Source organism: Rhinoraja longicauda, chromosome 29 (genome assembly GCF_053455715.1).
Source record: "Rhinoraja longicauda isolate Sanriku21f chromosome 29, sRhiLon1.1, whole genome shotgun sequence".
Lineage (NCBI taxonomy): Eukaryota > Metazoa > Chordata > Chondrichthyes > Rajiformes > Arhynchobatidae > Rhinoraja > Rhinoraja longicauda.
Genome location: NC_135981.1, coordinates 13,507,313 through 13,528,005, shown reverse-complemented (window position 1 = coordinate 13,528,005; position 20,693 = coordinate 13,507,313). Strand labels below are relative to the sequence as shown.

General features: G+C 43.7%; 2 protein-coding genes across 5 annotated transcripts in view; one reads left to right on the top strand and one right to left on the bottom strand.

Annotated features, from left to right (window-relative positions):
• The window catches only part of LOC144607648 (KAT8 regulatory NSL complex subunit 1-like), a 96,320-nt gene extending 89,676 nt beyond the window's left edge, over window positions 1-6,644 (top strand). For all 3 annotated transcript variants that reach the window (XM_078424624.1, XM_078424623.1, XM_078424622.1), the window contains one exon: window positions 1,905-6,644. In XM_078424624.1, the coding sequence (XP_078280750.1) occupies window positions 1,905-2,126 (222 nt within the window). In that variant the 3' untranslated portion in view covers window positions 2,127-6,644. The remainder of the gene's footprint in view (window positions 1-1,904) is intronic.
• Window positions 6,645-10,031: 3,387 nt separating this feature from the next.
• maptb (microtubule-associated protein tau b) overlaps window positions 10,032-20,693 on the bottom strand; it is a 53,505-nt gene continuing 42,843 nt past the window's right edge. For both annotated transcript variants that reach the window (XM_078424634.1, XM_078424635.1), the window contains one exon: window positions 10,032-19,836. In XM_078424634.1, coding sequence (XP_078280760.1) covers window positions 19,621-19,836 — 216 coding nt within the window. In that variant the 3' untranslated portion in view covers window positions 10,032-19,620. The remainder of the gene's footprint in view (window positions 19,837-20,693) is intronic.

The window sequence follows — 20,693 nt, the reverse complement described above, 5'->3', positions numbered from 1 at the left end:
AGGAGGGGCCACACTGGACCTTCTTTTGGGAAACGAGCCTGGCCTGGTAACTTGGTAACAGGATAAGTCTGGAACAGGTAACAGGATAAGTCTGGATCTTGGGTGAAAGTACTAAATTGGGTTATTGGGCTGGAACTAGGGAGGATAACTTGGCAGCAGCTGTTATTGGGCAGGTAACCTTTAACATTGCCTGACACAGTTCCTTTAAATTTTCTCCCTCTCACTTCTAACACTATGCACCCCAGTATTTGACATTCCCTCCCTGGGGAAAAATACTCTGACTGTCTACCCTATTTAGGCCTCTAATAATTTTATATGCTTCTATCAGGTTTCCCCTGTGCTGTGTTGTGGCCATGCATACAGTGGAATTTTGATGATTGTCTTTATTTTAATCATTAAAATGGCCAAAGCAAATTCTTGTGTGCAGAAATTATCCCCAAGTCTATCCAGTCGAGGGTATGGTGATATGCTCTTTCTCTGAGCAATTCCATTGTGCCTTTTGCATTTACAACTGTGAGGTTTCAACCAGCACTATCCTTGGAACTTTGCTTCAGAGAATTGTTTGATCTGAGTAGAGTGCTTGAGATGTTTTTGTAACATTCATGGCGTGATGATGGAGTAATGTATCAAGGAACTAATGAGATAATGGGGCAACCTGGACTGGATGCTGTATAACAAGGAAGGATTGGCAGGCAATCTTGTGTGGGGTCTCTTGGGGGACAATTAGATGATAGAATTATTCATTACAATGGAAAGTGAGGGAATGGATTTTGAGAAAAGAGCTTGTGAATCTCAAGGAAATTATGAAGGTATGAGGTACAAACTGGCTGCCGTAGATTGGGGATCATTACGTAAATTGTTAATGCACTGGTATGCACTTGGAAGGACATGGCTGACCACAATCGTTCTTCGTTCCTTTCTGGTAACAAATAAAACGAAAGGTATCTCAACCATGGATTTCAAAAGAAACTAGGAATCATTAGATTATAATCAGGAACAAAGAAATGGCAGATCAATTAAATTGTTCTATTTTCAACAAGGAGTACACGAGGAATCTTCCAGAAATGTGGTCCATGAGAGGAAGGAACTAAATTAAATCTGTAGGAGTATGGACGCGTTGATAGGGGAAGCGGAAGAGACCAAAGACTTAAAATTGACAGTTGCAGGATTGGACAAAGTCGACACAATTTTGTGAAAGAGAAATCAAGCGTTTTTGTGAATGCAACTAGCAGGGTGAAGCAGGGAGGACCAGTAGATCTCGTGTCATTGGACTTGCAGAACTCTTTTGGTAAAGTTGTACATAAGAGATTAATGTGCAGAATTACAATATGTGGGATTGTGGGCAAGGTCCTGAAGGGATTAGAAAAAATATTTTCTATATACGAGTGGTTCCTGAGCCACTATATTAGTTTCTCTACATTTTTGTGCCAGTTTTCTAACTTAATATTCTGTGGTCTTCACAATTTACATTCCAAACTGAATTGTGGTTGTTGCATGATCCAATATTACACAATATTACACAATAAAAACCAAGCTCAAGTGCACAGAAACGTTTACCAAGCTGCTTACCTCTGACAGAGTTTACTACTGAGTGTTGCTCCATTCCAAAAGCAAGCTATATACAGGTAATATGCTTTTCATAGTGTCTCAGTAGCATGAACTTATATATTACCAATTCGGAATTTAGAAACGAGGAATTGCAGATGCTGGTTTACCAAAGAAAGACAAAATGCTGGAGCAACTCAACGGGTCAGGCAGCATCCCAGGAGGGATCCCTTCTTCTGCATCTGCCTGGTGCTGCCTGACCTGAATTACTCCAGCATTTGTCTCTCAGAAACTTGATGTTGTGTATTTGCAGAGTATTTTTGTTTTATCGGTAATAACTGTCCCTGCTTCTTTTGTAGACTATTCATCCCTGGGAGAAGCGAACATTCCCACTAACATGTGACCCAGGGACAGAACGCGAATGTCGAGCTGCAACCGTCCACAGGCAAACCAGAAACAGTCGGCGATCATCAGGAGGCAGTAACCGAGGAAGCAGGGAGTTAGAGAGTGATGAACTGGCCACAGTTCAGCACGATGACACGCAGAGGCATTCTATATCTCTGCGGCTCACACACAGATAAAAAAATAGTGGCAGATACACTTTTCTTGACGTTTGATATTCAAACATCACCCAAACAAAATTCACAGTTTTAGTGAATTTAGAGTCCATTTTTGACAACTTTCTTCAGTTAGATTTCTGTCACCAATCTAAGTTATTTTAACAGGTTAGTTTGAGCTAAATTCTAGGGTAAAAGCTGGATTGATTGATTCGTTGGCTGTTAGGCCATAATAAACCAAAACAAAGTTGTTAAAAAAAAATCCATATAGTTACTGATTATTGATCCTTCAAATCAACAATAGAATATACATTCAGCAATGTCCGAAAGCAGTTCAGTTTCATAATCACGTTTGCTACTGTTTTTGCTGTCTTATCGCCAAGTTGAGTACATGTCTCACTTTTTTATAAAACCCACATTGTTTCCTATTTTAAGCTTTGAAGTGTACATCAGCTAGGTGCACCTGGGCCAGCAGCTTCACCCAGAGGGTTCACTTGAATCGCACCCCATAGTGGTTTCATTTTAATTTGGTCTACACTTGGTGAGTTGGAATATAATAGTCATGGGCACTGATTTAGCTGATGGGGTTCAAAGAAGAATTGATTGCTGCATAGCTGTGGATATTTTGGAGAGTCTGGGGCATCTGCACTCTTGCTGTGCCATTCTCTTTCCTGAATCTTGATTTCAAACTACAATTGAGTGATAGCCTGTGATCAGATGCTTGGACTGGGGTTGTCAGTTGAAAAGAGGATCATAGGATGTTGAGTCAAATTCCAATGAGTGATTATTTGGGTCAAGAGAGGGGTGACGAGGCAAACAATGTACAGATAGCATCTCAGTAAAAATGAGCTGTCTCTTTAAACAATTCAGAATCTTGTGGTTGCTTCAGCTCCCTTAACATCAACGTACGCGACAGTCCCTTTCAGGAACCATGAACGTACTGAAGAGAAGTGAATGTTGTGTTTCCAAAGTGATTCTCATGGTATATATTAATCATCAGGGATGCAATATCCTCATCTGAATTGCAAGTGAAAAGTTGTCCTGGTAATCGATTCTTTGTTGAAATAATTAAAGGTTTAATGTTCTCTATCTTGCTTAATACACAGTGAATCCTTCGGTAGCTATTTCAGCACTTACCCAGACTAACTGAGAAGCATTACAGTACAAGAATGCAAGCTCCAGTAGTTTACATTAAAAAAAATTGTTAATTGTATATCTATGATCCATGTTAGGGTTGATTGAGCGATAATTCAATTGTTGTAAAAGTCAAGGCTTCTCCAACGAATGAGGCTGTAATGTAAAAGTAATTTGAGAGAAGTAGCCCTGAAGGTATGTCAGGCAGCGTCTGGAAAAGGCAGGTCATTCGGATGCATTTCCATCGTCTCCAACCAATTCAGTAACTTGCTGTACCCATTTTTATTGCATTGTTATGCAGTATCTTATTTCAACCTTCAATAGCATTAACACTAGAAAAATAACTGCAGATGCTGGTACAAATCGAAGGTATCACAAAATGGTGGAGTAACTCAGAGGGTCAGACAGCATCTCAGGAGAGAAGGAATGCGTGATGTTTCGGGTCAAGACCCTTCTTAATGTTCCGCCTCCCTCCCCTGACATCAGTCTGAAGAAGGGTCTCGACCCGAAACGTCGCCCATTCCTTCTCTCCTGAGATGCTGCCTGACCCGCTGAGTTACTCCAGCATTTTGTGATACCCTTAGCATTAACACTGATGAGTTGAATCTTTGTCACACATGCAATTGTGGAACTGATTGAGGTAATCAATGGTCAGGATGAAAAGAAGTTTAGAGGAACACCTACAGGGTTCCAAGCTCAAATCCTTTCGGAATTGCCCTTAGAGAAAGCTTGTAATGATTTTACGAGTTTGTATCTAAGTTCTGATTTACTTGAATCTTTTCCATTTTTCTGATAATGGTGACATGTATTCAAAAGGCTGCCAATAACGTAAATCAATAGTAAAGCTACTTTCGTACAAAAAACCACCACAGATGGGCATCAGCTTCCACAAAAAAAATGGGAGAGTGCAGAGAGATTTTCACTGGCATTTCATGCCAGTTCTGTAAGGGTTATTTCCCTATCTGCTCTGTGCTTTAAATGCTGAGCCACAAGTGCAAGGCTCTGTTCAGGATAGGCGCATTCTCAGGCCCATCTACAAATGCGACTGCAGTCTGTGCCAGGGGTTTGAAATTGGTATGAATAGCCTACTTTGTATAGGGAGTATAGTACCAAGTGCCATTCATTCAGCTCCCTTACCTTGGTGCAGTGGTAGCATTGCGACTGTGTGGGTGCCCGCTGATTTGGAGTCTAGGTTGGTGTAGCCTGATCACATAATGATTTGGTGAGGGAGAGGCTGACTGTCTCCTGATGAGAGGGAGTCAACACTCTGAAAGTAGTTTTGTCCGCATACCGATTGTTAGTTGCATTGAGCCCAACTGCTCATATGTCTTGGTTGTGGTGTAATTGATCGGAGGGGAGGAAAGCACTCTAGAATGATGCTGGTTGTGGAGAGATTGGCATTAATGAGCTGTTTCCATCTTGCATCATCTGAATTGAACATCATCTCATGGTTTATCCTTGTGAATTGCCTTTACTCATTATGGCCATTCCAATTTGCTCAGACATCTGACTGCTTTTTAATGTACATTCGATCAAAGTATTTTTTTGTCGAAACTAAAAGATTAATGCAAGGTGGAGGGTTTATGTTGGGTTAATGGGGTTTACAAAACTGTAAGAGTAAATATCAGAGAAACCTGATAAGATCTGTGGTAACATATTTTAAACAAATTTGCAGGTGGGGGCTGTGGTGCATAACACATGAGTGCATATTTTATGCACAATTGATCAATTAACCTGAACTCCTTACCTCCTTGGGGAGCATAAGGTATGTAGATTTGAACAGTGACTCTAAATCAGTATTAGCCTATATTTAGGTTTCAACTAATGTTCCTCTTTTCTCAGCATTTAGCATTCTGTGAATGCGGAACATAGGAAACAGCTTGGTAAAAAGCATAACAGATTCTCTCATTCACTCTAAACCAAATTTATCTTATCAACTGGCCAGATCTTCACCTTGTTGAGGAACAGCATGAAAGGACAAGCCATATTGTTTTTATTGTATTTGCCTTCCAACCCGGAGCTTTGGAATGTGAATCTGAGATTTATAACTGAATCAGCATAATCAAAATTTACCACATAACATTTAGACCATTTTTATGTTCATGGCATGGATTAAATCTATGGCCCAACTTTTGTCCCAATTAATTACACTTTAATCAGCCTGACGAGTGTTGGTTTACATTAGGATAGTTCAGGCTAAATCTTAATGTCCTGTGTCTGCTACACCGGTTGTTGTCTTAGTTATGATTCTCACTGTGTTTGTTGTACCACTCCAGTTGAATAGGTAGTCCACATTTTCTGAAGCGTTTGTGTTCTCTAGCTTTCTAGTATTGAATTTGTTTGGCAAGATCCACTGGCCACTTTCCCAGTGTTGAAGTAGTGTTGCTTTTCAATCATGCTCTGAAGGTGCACAATCCAGACTTCCTCACAATAATCTGCTTTCAGCTGTTGAAAGAGCAGTGGATAGGTCAACCCCTTTGGCAGTTTTTCTACACCTGTTGAAATATTGAGAGTAAATGTTAGCAGAGTTAAAATAAGTTAGTTGTCAAATGAAGAGGAACTGCATGTCTGTAAGGACCCACCTGAATCTTCATTCCCATCAGACATTGTTTTCAAGCCTACACAGTCATAGCACTATTGCTGTAGGAAAGAACTGCAAATGCTGGTTTAAATCGAAGGCAGACACAAAATGCTGGAGTAACTCAGCAGGACAGGCAGCATCTGGGTGATGTTTCGGGTCGAGACCCTTCTTCAGACTGAAGAAGGGTCTCGACCCCTAATGTCACCCATTCCTTCTCTCCAGAGATGCTGCCTATCCCACTGAGCCACTCCAGTATTTTGTGTCTACCATAGCACACTTGCTGATGGATTGACCATCTGGATGGGTCAGCCTGCTCTGGTTGCCCACCTGCTCTGTCCTGTCGTAAGGTGTTACAGAATTGTTGAAAAAGCCTGGTGTTAAATTCCTATTTCAAATATAAATTATTTTGTGTTTGTGCTACAGATACGATGGGGCCAGTTCCACTCTTTGTCAGTCTCTGTGACCCAATCATTCTGAAAATTGTTCAATTATACCTGTTTCCATGTGGTGTCGAAAGCTTTGTTAGCCTTGTGCCTGTCTTTGTATATTTCCACTTTGGACATTGAAACATGTAAAGACAAAATCAGTTTTCTTTTTGATCTTTTTATATTCATTAAATGAAAATTGTAGCTGACTGCTTTGATTGTAGTGTCCTTACCCTTGTAAAAAAAATTCTATTTTGTACATTTTCTTTTTGAAAGCTGTGTATGGAGGTATGGGCTGTCATTGTCCTCATTGTATAGAATGTTTTTCTTCATTCAGGAAAGCATTACTTTATGATTTAACCACCCAAATGTTAAGCACAACTTGTGCTTATAAAAATAAAATTTTAAAAATAGTTTAAAAGATTTTCTAGATTTGCTGTTGTGTTCATTCCTTGTTGATGCATTGCGAGTAATCTTTGTGACTAGTCAGCAGCTACAGTGTTTAGAAAGTGTATTATAGAATTCTTCCTGATCCATAAAACTCCAGTAACCAACTAATGTGTCCTTTGATAAGTCATGGAGAAAGGAATACTGACACAACTATCAGATTTCTGAAAATGTTACATATCAAAGGTTTTGTGGAGATGCAATAGACTGCAGATGCTGGAATCCAGAGCAAAAACAAACTGCTGGAAGAATTCAGGTTCAAGCAGCATCTGTGATACTTGAATTATGGTTGAGGTTTTGGAATAAGATCCTGCATCAGGACCGATAATGTTGAGGTGAAATGCCCAGTGCAAAGAGGTGAGGGGACGGGGTGAGACAAGATCGGGTAGGTGAAAGGTGGATCTAGGTGGCAAAAGAGATGATGGGCAGATTGAGCTAGGTAAAAGGGGGGTCGAGTTGGGAGACATCTGATGTTTTCTCCTCCCCTTTCTGCTTTCCCTGACCCCTGGCATTTTCCCCTGCAACCATAGAAGATGCAACACCTGTACCTTCACCACCATCCAGGAACCTATACAATCCCTGGGGGTCAGGCAAAGATTCGGTGCATCACCTCAACCACGACTACTGCATTCGCTGCTGTAAATATGGCCGCCTTCTACAACAGCAAAACCAAGCATGGACCAGGTAACTGCTTTGGAGAGCACTACACACTCTCCACATCTTTTCCCAATTGGTCTCCTATGCCCTCCCCAAACTAGTTCCATCTGCCCATCATCTCTCCCTTGTCTGGTTCCACTTATCAATTTTCTTAAAAGATTTCAGCAACTAGTCTCAACTTCATTTGTGATTTTCCAGCCCCGGATCTCTTGCTCCTCCCCTTCCCCACATGGCTCCAACTGACCCTCTTCACCTGGTTTCACCTATCAACCGCCAGTCTCTGTCTCACCCATCCCAGTCACCTTTTTAACACTAGCCATCTCCCCTCCACGCCCTCAATCCTAATGTGGGGTCCCGGCCCGAAGTCTATCTACACAAATGCTGCCTGACCCACTGGATTCTGTTTGTTTTTTGTTTTGAGGCTTTCTGCTCTTTTTGACAATATTATTACACCTTTTCCTTTGATCTAATGCTATCTTTAACTTCTTAGCTGTCCATTGGGCTGTTATATGTGACAAACTATTTAACTATTTTCCATTCCTTGTTGCCATGTTCTTGAGTGTAGTTTTCCATCCACCTTCGGCAAGTTGTGCTTCGTTCTGCCTTGGTTTCCTTTGTTTATGTTTAAGACGCTGGATTCAGATTGAACTAAACTGCTTTTAATCTTTAGATTTAATTCATCTGTATTATCACCACTCTTCTGTCAAGCTGCCTTATTTCTCATTGCAAAATACAAGTTGTAAAATACACTATTTGCTAGTTGTTCCCCAGACTGATACAGAAAATCATACCTTCCATTAATTTCTTGTCCACACTATTACTGCTAATTTTGCTTTGACCAGTCGATGCAAACCCTTAATTTGCAGAAGGGTTTGTCCTGGAAAATGTTGTAAGCAAAATATAATAAATTTAAAAGGCTTTCCCAGTTGGCTTAAATATACAAGTTGTGGTTGTTCCAAAGACACAGAATTTTGGTCAAAATGACCTAATCACATAAAATAAAAGCATAAAATAAAATATTTTAAATAGCATATTGAATTAAGATAATGCACATGAAATGAACCCTTTTGAGCCATTCAGTAAGTGAACCATACGTCCCTGTAGGTTTTGATAGCGTGGATGTAGAAAGGATGTTCCTCTTGCAGAGCAACCTTGGACAAAAGGTAACTGTTTAAAAATTCAAGACTGAGATGAGCCAGTTTTTATGGAGAGTTGAGAATCTGGAAGCCCAGAGGTTTGCTCCTGCCACCTTCGTGAAAATATTTAAAGATTATTAGAAGGAGTTACCATAACCAAGGAGATGAAAGGTTACAGGTGTAATGTGCATTTAAAGTTCTAATCAAATCAGCCATGGGTTTATTAATAGAATAATCTGTATGTGAGTGAGGTAGTGACTGTGCGTGTTAAGATTGCCACAGAAGAGGTGAGGATCAGAATTATCACAGGAATTTGGATGATGGTGATGACTTTGAGTTTCATGGAATTGATGTTGTGACTTCCTGAGAGGTTGATAAATGAGATTTCAGGAAAGTATCAATATAAATGTGTACAGCTGTCGATTGATAAAAGTGCCTTGCAGCAAAGCATTTTCTAACATAGAAACATAGAAAATAGGTGCAGGAGTAGGCCATTCGGCCCTTCGAGCCTGCACCGCCATTCAATATGATCATGGCTGATCATCCAACTCAGTATCCCGTACCTGCCTTCTCTCCATACCCCCTGATCCCTTTAGCCACAAGGGCCACATCTAACTCCCTCTTAAATATAGCCAATGAGCAAGCCTCAACTACCTTCTGTGGCAGAGAATTCCACAGATTCACCACTGTGTGGAAAAAAAACGTTCTCATCTCGGTCCTAAAAGACTTCCCCCTTATCCTTAAACTGACCCCTTGTTCTGGACTTCCCCAACATCGGGAACAATCTTCCTGCATCTAGCCTGTGCAACCCCTTAAGAATTTTGTAAGTTTCTATAAGATCCCCCCTCAATCTTCTAAATTCCAGCGAGTACAAGCCGAGTCTATCCAGTCTTTCTTCATATGAAAGTCCTGCCATCCCAGGAATGCAGCCTCATTTAATGTTGCAATCCTTTCCAATAGCTTTGCAACAATCCACGCGAGGCTCTCCAGGCTAATGCTGTCTTTAATAATAATAATAATAATATATTTATTTTATATAGTGCCTTAACACATGCACAAAGCGCTTTACAAATACAATTAACATAGAAACAAACAGACAAACTATCCTGACGGAAAAGCGGCGAATAATCAACGCCAGCGTCCTCTCACGTCAGGGTCCGGCAGTAGACATTAAAGAACACAAGACACACAGATACAATTTTTTACACAAAACAGCCATCACAGTGATTGCTCTAGGCATACCCTCACTGTGATGGAAGGCAAAGTCTTATCTCCTCCTCGTTCTTCTCCCGTGGCGCCACGAGGCCAAATATCTTTAGTCCCCAAATATCTTCTTTCCATTTGTCTACATTTCAGTTGTTTGACCCGTTGGGTTCCTTCAAGAGTTTATTTTTGCTCCAGATTCCAGCATCTGCTGTCTCTTCTTTCTCCTTTCAAATCTTAAATCAAACCCCCTCCCCCCCCGGCCCGCATTCTTAAATTCAGACAAAGCTCTGATGTGAGGATGCTTGCATGTGCCATGTTTCACAGAGGGACAGAAAATCAAGAGTCTTGGAACACAGACTTTATTTCCAAACTTTTACAGCAACAATGTAAACCAATTATTCAAAGTTACAGCATTGAGCATTCACAGACAAGCAAAGCCACTGAACATTAGCAAAGATGCTGCCATTGGGATTGAGTTACCATCTCACACCTCGAAGGGAAAGCTTTAAGAAACAACATACACTATCACAACATCACTTTCTTGTTGGCACTGAGTTGTCTGAGCCCAGGGAAAGCTACATGGGGAGGAGGAGAAACTTCTCTCACAGGGAACAGCTTTCCCACTTTCTCAGCCCTTTTCAAGAAACTTGGAACCTAATAACTGAATTCCCTTAAACCATGGAAAGTAAACCCCACACATCACTGCCTAGGAGTTAAGTGGGTACGAATCACTCTTGTCCTTGCAGTTTACGATGAGACTCAGTGGGTTAGATTCTCTCATCTGTCATAAAGGACAGGACGTGTTGGTTGTAAAATAATCAGCCCGCTGAGTCCTTCCCTCAACTGCACCCACATTCCGTCTCGCCCACTGCCTGCTGATCCAGCCTGCACTGGATCTCCTGGCCATGAGGCCATGGGCAATCATGAGCTCCCATTTCACTGTTCAGTCATTGACTGGCGGGTGCTGATTGCACACACCTGCCATTTGGGACAGAATAAAGGTTGATATAATGTTGGCCTGTCTGAGAATTGGTGATCAAGTCAACGTGATTTTACTGATATATAATTTACTGGCAAATGGGATTTCCCACGTTGGAAACAAGGATTAAAGCCCACAGTCACTACTCAGCTCTGCTTTCAGTGAGATTTTGGCCAATAACATCCTAGTCCCACACTGATCCATGACCCTCTATTCCCTTTGTATCCCAAACTTATCTCTTGTCTTGAATATACTCTGTGTCTAAACCTTCAGGGACAGGGAATTCCAACCATTTAATGTTCCTTGGGTGAAGACATTTGTTCCGGTCTCAGCGTGAGTGGGCGACTCTTTGTTTTGACACTGAGATCGCTGGCTCTGTTCACCCCGGCAGGGAGATCATCTCTGCTGATTAGCTTTGTCTAGCCTCAGAGGAAATGTGCTTGTTTCACTTCTCATTCATCTGAACTCTATAATATATTGGTCCAGTTTGCTCAATCTCTCTTTATAGGTCACGCCCCACATCCCAGGAATCAATCCAGTGAACTCTTGCTACATACCGTCACAAGTCCTTCCGTAGTTAGTGATCGGACCTGGTTACAGCAGATGGGCAGTCGGATAAAGAGACTAATTCCAACCTGCAAGTCTTTGGGATGTGGGAGGAAACTGGAGAACCTGTGGGAAACCTACATGGTCACAGTGAGAGTGTAAATTCTACACTGACAGCAGGATCAAAGCTGGGTCGCTAGAGGTGTGCATCAACTTAACTAGCAGGGCCACTGTACTGCCCAGAGCTAAGGGGGTCAGTGAGCTCAGTGGACAGTGTGTAATCAATGGCCAGCGACTAATTCTCAGTGTAACAAATGGGAAGCAAGATGCAAGTGAGCTGGACCAACAGACTGAGGTGCACAGACAGATGCAGTGTACAGCATGGTCAACAGAGAGTGGTGTCAGCAGGTTTCACAGATCAAAGAGCAGGGAATGCAATCTCTGGGCAGTGGTATGAATGGAAAGGGAGACTGAAAGGCTGATGGGTAGTGAGATCAGTGGACATAGTCAGGTAGAGAGAAAGATCAGGTGGCAGGATGAAGTATTGATGGAATCAATGGTTTTGTCGGGAACAATTGGCAGCAAGAGAACAGGGATGTGAATCATTGCAGGATCAGCTCATTCCAAAGAGGAAGAAAAATTCTAAGGGGAGTAAGAGGCGACCGTGGCTGACAAGGGAAGTCAAGGACAGTATAAAAATAAGTATAACATAGCAAAGATGAACAGGAAGCTAGAGGATTGGGAAACTTAACGAGCAACAGAAGATAACTAAAAAGGCAATACGGGGAGAAAAGATGAGGTATGAAGGTAAACTAGCCAAGAATATAAAGGAGGGTAGTAAAAGCTTCTTTAGGTATGTGAAGAGGAAAAAAAATAGTTAAGACAAATTTGGGTCCATTGAAGACAGAAAGAGGTGAATTTATTATGGGGAACAAGAAAATGCAAACGAGTTGAACAGGTACTTTGGATCTATCTTCACGAAGAAAGACACAAACAATCTCCCAGGTGTACTAGTGGCCGGAGGACCTAGGTTGACGGAGGAACTGAAGGAAATTCACATTAGGCAGGAAATGGTGTTGGGTAGACTGATGGGACCGAAGGCTGATAAATCCCCAGGGCCTGATGGTCTGCATCCCAGGGTACTTAAGGAGGTGGCTCGAGAAATTGTGAACGCATTGGTGATCATTTTCCAATGTTCTATAGATTCGGGATCAGTTCCTGTGGATTGGAGGGTAGCTTGTGTTATCCCACTTTTTAAGAAAGGAGGGAGAGAGAAAGGGAATTATAGACCAGTTAGCCTGGCATCGGTGGTGGGGAAGATGATGATAAAAGATTATAAAATTATAAGAGATGAAATAGCAGCACATTTGGATAGCAGAAACAGGAATGGTCCGAGTCAGCATGGATTTACGAAGGGGAAATCATGCTTGACTAATCTCAAATTTTTTGAGTATGTAACTAGGAAAATGGACAAGGGAGAGCCAGTGGATGCAGTGTACCTGGACTTTCAGAAAGCCTTTGATAAGGTCCCACATGGGAGGTTAGTGGGCAAAATTAGAACACATAGTATTGGGGTTAGGGTACTGACATGGATAGAAAATTGGTTGGCAGACAGGAAACGAAGTAGGGATTAACGGGTCCCTTTCAGAATGGCAGCCAGTGACTAGTGGGGTAACGCAAGGCTCGGTGCTGGGACCGCAGCTTTTTACAATATACATTAATGATTTAGATGAAGGGATTAAAAGTAACAAGCAAATTTGCAGATGACACAAAGCTGGGTGGCAGTGTGAACTGTAAGGAGGATGCTATGAGGATACAATGAGGATGCAGGGTGACTTGGACAGGTTGGGTGAGTGGGCAGATGCAGTTTAATGTGGATAACTGTGAGGTTATCCACTTTGGTGGCAAGTAAGAAAGCTAATGGCATGTTGGCCTTCATAACAAGAGGAGTTGAGTGCAGGAGCAAAGATGTCCGTCTGCAGTTGTACAGACCACACGTGGAGTATTGTGTGCAGTTTTGGTCTCCAAATTTGAGGAAGTACATTCTTGCTATTGAGGGAGTGCAGCATAGGTTCACGGTTATTTCCCGGGATGGCTGGACTGTCATATTTTGAAAGAATGGAGCGACTGGGCATGTATACACTGGAATTTAGAAGGATGAGAGGGGATCTTATTGAAACATACAAGATTATGCTGTCCTGGCAGACCCATTGTTTCTGCCTGTTCATGTCCCACCGAATTAATTTCCACCTACCTCGACTCCATCCTATCCCCCCTGGTCCAATCCCTCCTTACCTATGTCCAAGACACCTCACATGCTCTCCGTCTCAATAACTTCCATTTTCCGTACCCCCACTCCATCTTTACTATGGATGTCCAGTCACTCTACACCACCATCCACCACCAGGAGGGTCTTAAAGCCCTCTGTTTCTTCCTTGACTGCAGAACCAGCTAATTTCCATCTACCAATACTCTCCTCCGCCTAGCAGAGCTGGTCCTTACCCTCAACAACTTCTTCGACTCCTCCCACTTCCTCCAAATCCAAGGCGTATCAATGGGCACTCGAATGGGCCCTAGCTATGCCTGCCTCTCTGTAGGGTACGTCGAACAATCCCTGTTCCAGGTGTACACTGGCCCTATCCCCGAACTCTACCTCCGCTACATTAACGACTGTATTGGTGCTACCTCCTGTACCCATGCAGAACTCACTGACCATCAATTTCACCACTAATTTCCATCCTGCTCTTAAATATACTTGACCATCTCTGACATCTCCCTACCGTTTCTGGATCTCACTATCTCCATCACAGGAGACAGACTAGTGACCGACATCTTCTACAAACCTACTGACTCCCATAGCTATCTTGACTACACTTCTTCCCAGCCTGTTTCCTGTAAAAACTCTATCCCCTCCTCCCAATTCCTCCGTCTACGCCTCATCTGCACCCAGGATGAGGTGTTCCATACGGGCATCGGAGATGGCCTCATTCTTTTGGAAACGGGGGTTCCCCCCTTCCATTATAGATGAGGCTCTCACTAGGGTCTCCTCAATATCCCACAGCTCTGCTCTTGCTCCCCCTATTTGTAACAAGGATAGTCCCCCTTGTCCCCACCTTCCACCCCATCAGCCATCGCATACAACATATTATCCTCCAACATTTCCGCCACCTCCAACGGGATCCCACTACTGGCCACATCTTCCCATCTCCACCCATTTCTGCTTTCCGAAGAGACCATTCCCTCCAAAACTCTCTGGTCAACTCATCCCTTCCCACCCAAAGCACCCCCTCCTCAGGTACTTTCCCCTGCAACTGCAGGAGATGCAACACCTGTCCCTTTACCTCCCCCCTCGACACCATCCAAGGACCCAAACAGTCTTTCCAGGTGAGGCAGAGGTTCACCTGCACCTCCTCCAACCTCATCTACTGTATCCGCTGTTCCAGATGTCAAATTCTCTACATCGGCGAGACCAAGAGCAGGCTCGGCGATCGTTTCGCTGAACACCTCCGCTTAGTCCGTCTTAACCAACCTGATCTCCCGGTGGCTCAGCACTTCAACTCCCCCTCCCATTCCCAATCTGACCTTTCTGTCCTGGGCCTCCCCCATTGTCAGAGTGAGGCGCAGCGCAAATTGGAGGAACAGCACCTCATATTTTGCTTGGGTAGTTTACATCCCAGCGGTGTGAACATTGACTTCTCTAACTTCAGATAGTCCCTGCTTTCTCTCTCTATCTCCTCCCCTTCACAGTTCTCCCGCTAGTCTTCCTGCCTCTTACTACATCCTATCCTTGTCCCGCCCCCTCCCTTGACATCAGTCTGAAGAAGGGTCTCGACCCAAACTCACCCATTCCATTCTTTCCAGAGATGCTGCCTGACCCGCTGAGTTACTCCAGCATTTTGTGTCTACCAAAGATTATTAAGGGAGTGGACACGTTAGAGGCAAGAAACATGTTCCCGATGTTGGGGGTGGGCAGAACCAGGAGCCACAGTTTAAGAATAAGGGGGAGGCCATTTAGAATGGAGATGAGGAAAAAACTTTTTTAACCAGAGGGTTGTAAATCTGGAATTCTCTGCCTCAGAAGGCAGTGGAGGCTGATTCTCTGGATGCTTTCAAGAGAGAGTTAGTTAGAGCTTTTAAAGATCAGCGGAATTAAGGGATATGAGGAGAACGCAGGAACGGGGTACTGATTGTGGATGATCAGCCATGATCACAGTGCATGGCAGCGCTGGCTCAAAGGGCCGAATGGCCTACTCCTGCACCTATTGTTTATTGCATCATTTAGTGATTTTATTGGACAGCATTATCAATCAGTGGGCAGGAGATCATTAGAGAGTCTGATGATGGCAAGTGAAATGATGGGCAATGATGGCAACATGCAGAATGATAAATGGAGATCCACTCTGAACCACAGGGACCCCTACATTTGGCCATTGGACCAATGCACAGAGTTCAGAGGCCTTGAAGTGGAAGTGGGTTCGGGGGGATTCAGAAGAAAATATTCTTAACCAAAGAACGTTTGGAATATGTAACACACAGTCTATCCTGGGCCAGCACAGAGATGCAATCAGGAAGCCGGTGCTTCAACACCTACTTAGACGTTTAAAGGGACTCACTACATCATCTTCTACTACTACCACCAGGTACTGAGTACTACTACCACTATTACTACTAGGTACAAACTTCTACTGATGTACTGTAGAGAGTATCCTGACTGGTTGCTTCATGGTCTGGTATGGCAATTCCAACAGACAGGAATGCAATAGGCTGTAGGCAATGGTGGACCTGACTCAGCCCAGCCCATCAAATCCCTCCTCGCCACTGAAAGCATTTACATGAGGCACTGCCTCAAGAAAGCAGCATCTATCATCAAGGATCCCAATCATCCAGGCTTCTACCATTGGGCAGGGGGTACAGAGGTCTTAAGTCCCACACCGCCAGTTTGAGGAACAGCTACTTTCCTGCAACTGTTAGGGTCTTGAAGACCAATGAACAGTCGGATGGATTCCTCAGAGATGTGATAAGTGGATAGTGAAATCAATCAACTGTGAGGCCATTGGACGGTAAGACCAAACAACAGTGGATCCAAATATCAGTGAGACCAATGAGCATTAAGATTGTAGGTCATCGGTTGGGAAGGTGGGCCAAGGAATGACAAATAGAATTTAACTCTGACAAGTGTCAGGCGGTGCAATTTAGTATATCAAAACAGGGCAGGATTTACACAGTAAATGATAGAGCCCCGGAGAGAATTGTAGAACGGCGAGATTTGGGAGCATTGGTGCATGGTTCCCTGAAAATGGCGAGTCAAGTGGACAGAGCGGTGAAGGTGTTTGGTATGCTTGCCTTCATTGGGAAGCAGATCGAGTACAAAGGTTAGGTCATTGTGTTGCAGCACAAGGCATTGGTGAGACCACACTTGGAGCATTGTGTGCAGTGCTGGTCGCCCAGCTACAGGAAGGATGTCATGAAGTTGGAAAGGGTGCACAAGAAATTTATCAGGATGTTACCTGGACTTGTGGGCTCGGGTTATAGGGAGAGGCTGGGACTTTTTTTTTTGAAGTGTGAAGGATGACCTTATTGAGGTATACAAGACCACGAGGGGCATGAATAAAATGAAAGTTTACAGTATTTTTCCTGGGGGAGAGGTCTCTAAAACTAGGGGGCCTAGACTCAAGAGAGAGGGGAGAATTAAGAGGGACCTGAGGAGTAACTTTTTCATTCAGAGGGTAGCCCCTATCTGGAATGAGCTGCCAGAGGAATCTATAGAAGTGGTTACAATTATGACTTTCAAGATATATGGATAGGAAGAGTTTAGAGGGATATATGGGCCAAATGCAGGCAAATGGGACGAGTCCAGTATGCCAAATAGGCTGGCATAATCAAGGAGGACCTGTTTTTGTGCTGTATGGATCTAAGAGTTATTGAGACCATTAGATAATGAGATCAACAATAAGATCAATGCACACTGAAGCAAAAGGAGATGGAACACCATTGGTGAGTCAAACCAAAGATATTGGGATGAATCAAATTCAAAATCAAAAGGCAGTGACACCAAAGTCCAGAGAAACCAGGTGAAATGAGACCAATGAATGGTGAGACAAGGACGGTCGATTGACAACATGGACAATGGTCAAGACCATGGTCAAGACAGTGGTACCAATTGGGGGCAGGTCCAACAGACAATAAAATCATTTGATAAGGTCACTGCAGGCCACAACTGCACAAAGAAATGAGTGGAGACATTCATGGGCAACAATAGGATTGGGCATCACCATGGCAGCATCCAAGGACGAAGCTTAAGAGCACCCGAACCACACAGTCATGGATTGTGATCCCACAGTAAATGAAGTGATGATGAGTTCCATGTGTAGATGCCCTACCCCTCCCCCTCCTCTACCATGAGCTGGCATCCTTCCTGAACTGGAGAACACCAGTCAAACACTAGGGTCCTGGAGAAACAAGGAACTGTAGATGCCGGTTGCAAGGAAAGACACACAGTGCTGGAATAACGCAGCAGACCAGGCTGCATCTCTGGAGGACATGGATAGGTTCTCTATGGATTTCCCAACCTGAACCATCACCTATCCATGTTCTCCAGAAATACTGGTCCTTGTTTTTCTGCAAAATATTACCATGGTGTTCCAGGATATGGCAAAGTTACAGGGGAAGATGTAGTAATTGAATCTGAGAATGCGCTGAGGTCTCCTTCCCCAAATACCTGGTTCCCTGGTCAACCTCTGCTCAGGTTTTTGTAGAGGCTAGTTATACTTCCAGTGGAAAAGGTGGTCAGATATTTCCCACAGACTTTCCATATTTACCAGAATGGTCAGGGGCTAAAATGGTAGTATAAACAAATCTGTATTCTTGCTTTTTAGAAATAATGTGACGACTTATTTGGAGGTGCTTAAGATGATTATAGGAATTGATAGTAAATTAATTCCTTACTTTGGGGGGTGAGGAACTGGTGTAATCTGCAGATCAGATCTGGGGCTCTCTCTTTTATATCTGGAAATGTCTTTTCACACTGATTGCAGAACATACAAATGCCGAGCAATTGAGTGCTGTAAACGGATATAATTCATCGACGATATAGATGGTGAAAAGCCAGCTGGGCTATAGAAGCACAGATGGGTCTTCCATTATCTGAGGTTCAGGTAATGGCTGACTGTGCCATTCTTCCCTGGGGTCAGTGATGGAGCTGGGTCCTCAGACAGCCACACCCCCAGCCCTGGGAGATTCACAATTTCCCAATCCCAATGACATTAAGCCAGAGAATAACACCTCAAGAGTTCATCTGAATACATACCTCGCTGACTGGCCAAACATGCATGCAGGCTCATTTCTATTTTTCTACACTTGCTAATCGGGGATCGGGGGTACGGCAATTACTGGACCGTTTGTAACAAAGAAATTCACCGTGCGTTTGCACTTCACACATGTGACAATAAAGCACCATTGACCACTGACTGGAGGGTTAGCACTCGAGTCAGCGGGTGTACCGAGATGTGGACTCTGCATAAGGGGCAGGATGTATGTGACCAGACAGGACCATCTCATGCTTCAGGATGAATCAGATAACCTACTGGGTTATCTGAGAGAGAACATAGATAGATACAGGAAGATCTCCTGCCTCCCTTTTAGTTGCTCTAACATTCAATGAAATCAGTTAATCAGACTTTAACTCCAACTCTTTGCCTCGATTCTCTAACCATTGATATCCTTGACTGGATAAACTCAGACAAAACCTCCCCTGGGGGTAGCAGCCATCTCTGTGCGAGGATAGGTTTCCAACCACCTCTGAACAGCTTGGCTCCATCTTCAGCATGAAGCCCCACACTAATGGAACAGTTGCTATCTATTCTTTGAATCATCTGAAAAACATTCGGTCAGATCACTTGATCGTCTACACTGCAGGAGTAGAGGTTTGGCCGTTGCGGGCTGGTCTTCTAATTCAACTATTTGACTCTCAGTACCATTCGGGTGAACAAGCACTGCAATCCAACAAGGCCCTCCCACCTCACTGTGTCGCAGTGTGGGAACAGAACCGGCTGAGCAGAGGTTGTGTCACTTCCGGGAGCTTCTACCAAGTTGGTTTCAGGCCCTTGAGGAAAAAGGCCACCATTTCCCTTGAAAAGATTTCGATTTTTTTTTGTACCATTCATTACATTTCAGCCATTTCTGTATTTTAGCAACTAATCTCTAAATAAAGGGACAAGCTACTTCTAACACCCTAGACTTCTCAAAAAGCCTAAATAATGCAGATCAAGAATTAACACACAAAAGACAACAAAGCACCACTGTCTGTAACTGGTCAGAGATGCAGGCAAACCCAGAGGTGGTGTATGCAAGATCAGTCGCCAGGTTCCTTTAGACAGGTGCAAACTTCAAACTTGCTTCAAAACAACAGTCACAAGCCCTGCTTGGCCAAAGAGGCCGAGACCTGGTCAGCGAGAGTGGCGAGCTGTGGAGACTCCATCATGTTGATGCTACCAGTGGACGACATGTTGCTGAGTCGGCAAGGGGAGCCCTCGTTGGAAGGGGTCGGGGATTTGTAGACGATTTCTGCACCGTGATCTGTGCGGGCTTTAGCTGACTCGCGGAAAGACAGTTTGTGAGATTCAATCTAGAGACAAGAGAAACAGCATCTGAGCAAGACCGAAAATAACAGAGAATACATACTCTGCAAAGGAATTAGGTACTTCGAGAAAAGACACAAAGTGCCAGAGTAACACAAGGGGTCAGGCAGCGTCTCTGGAGAACATGGATAGGGGATGTTTTGTGTTGGGACCCTCCCTTCAGTCTGACCTGAAACTTCATCTATCCATGTTCTCCAGAGATGCTGCCTGACTCGCTGAGTTATTGCAGCACTTTGTGTCTTTTCTTGTAAACCAGCATCTGCAGTTCTTTGTGTCTCCTAAGTACTTTGAGAGGTTGATAATGGCACAAATCAACTCCTGCCTCCTGTAATCGGCAATTGTCCTTGTATCTTCCTTCTCTCTACCTCTTTCAAGGATGTACGCCTAACACTGCCTCCAGCACCTTGTCTTTACTCTGGGCTCTCACCCTGGCCACGCTCGATCTCTGTCATCTCCACCTGGTTCTCATATTAGCTCCTACCTGAAAACTAGAAAATTAAAGCCAGGGTTGACCTTTCAGCCCTTTGAGCCTGACTCACCATTCAGTATGATCGTGGTTCATCCTCTATCTCAATATCACATTACTGCTTGCTTCCCAGACCTTTGATGCCCTGTGCCTGGAGACTTCATCTACTCTGAGCACTGGTCAAGAAGTCCATACATTCACACACTTGCTAATCTCTTGCCAGTGTCCTTAAACTGGGGCCCCTGGTTCTCGGCCTACTGGGAAGCATCCTCGCGCATGTCGGTGACAGAGAGGTAGATTTGCTGCCTTAAAACGGCAGATGCTGACAACGGTGCTGGCTGTACGGAGTTTGTACATTCTCCCGTGGGTTTTCTATGG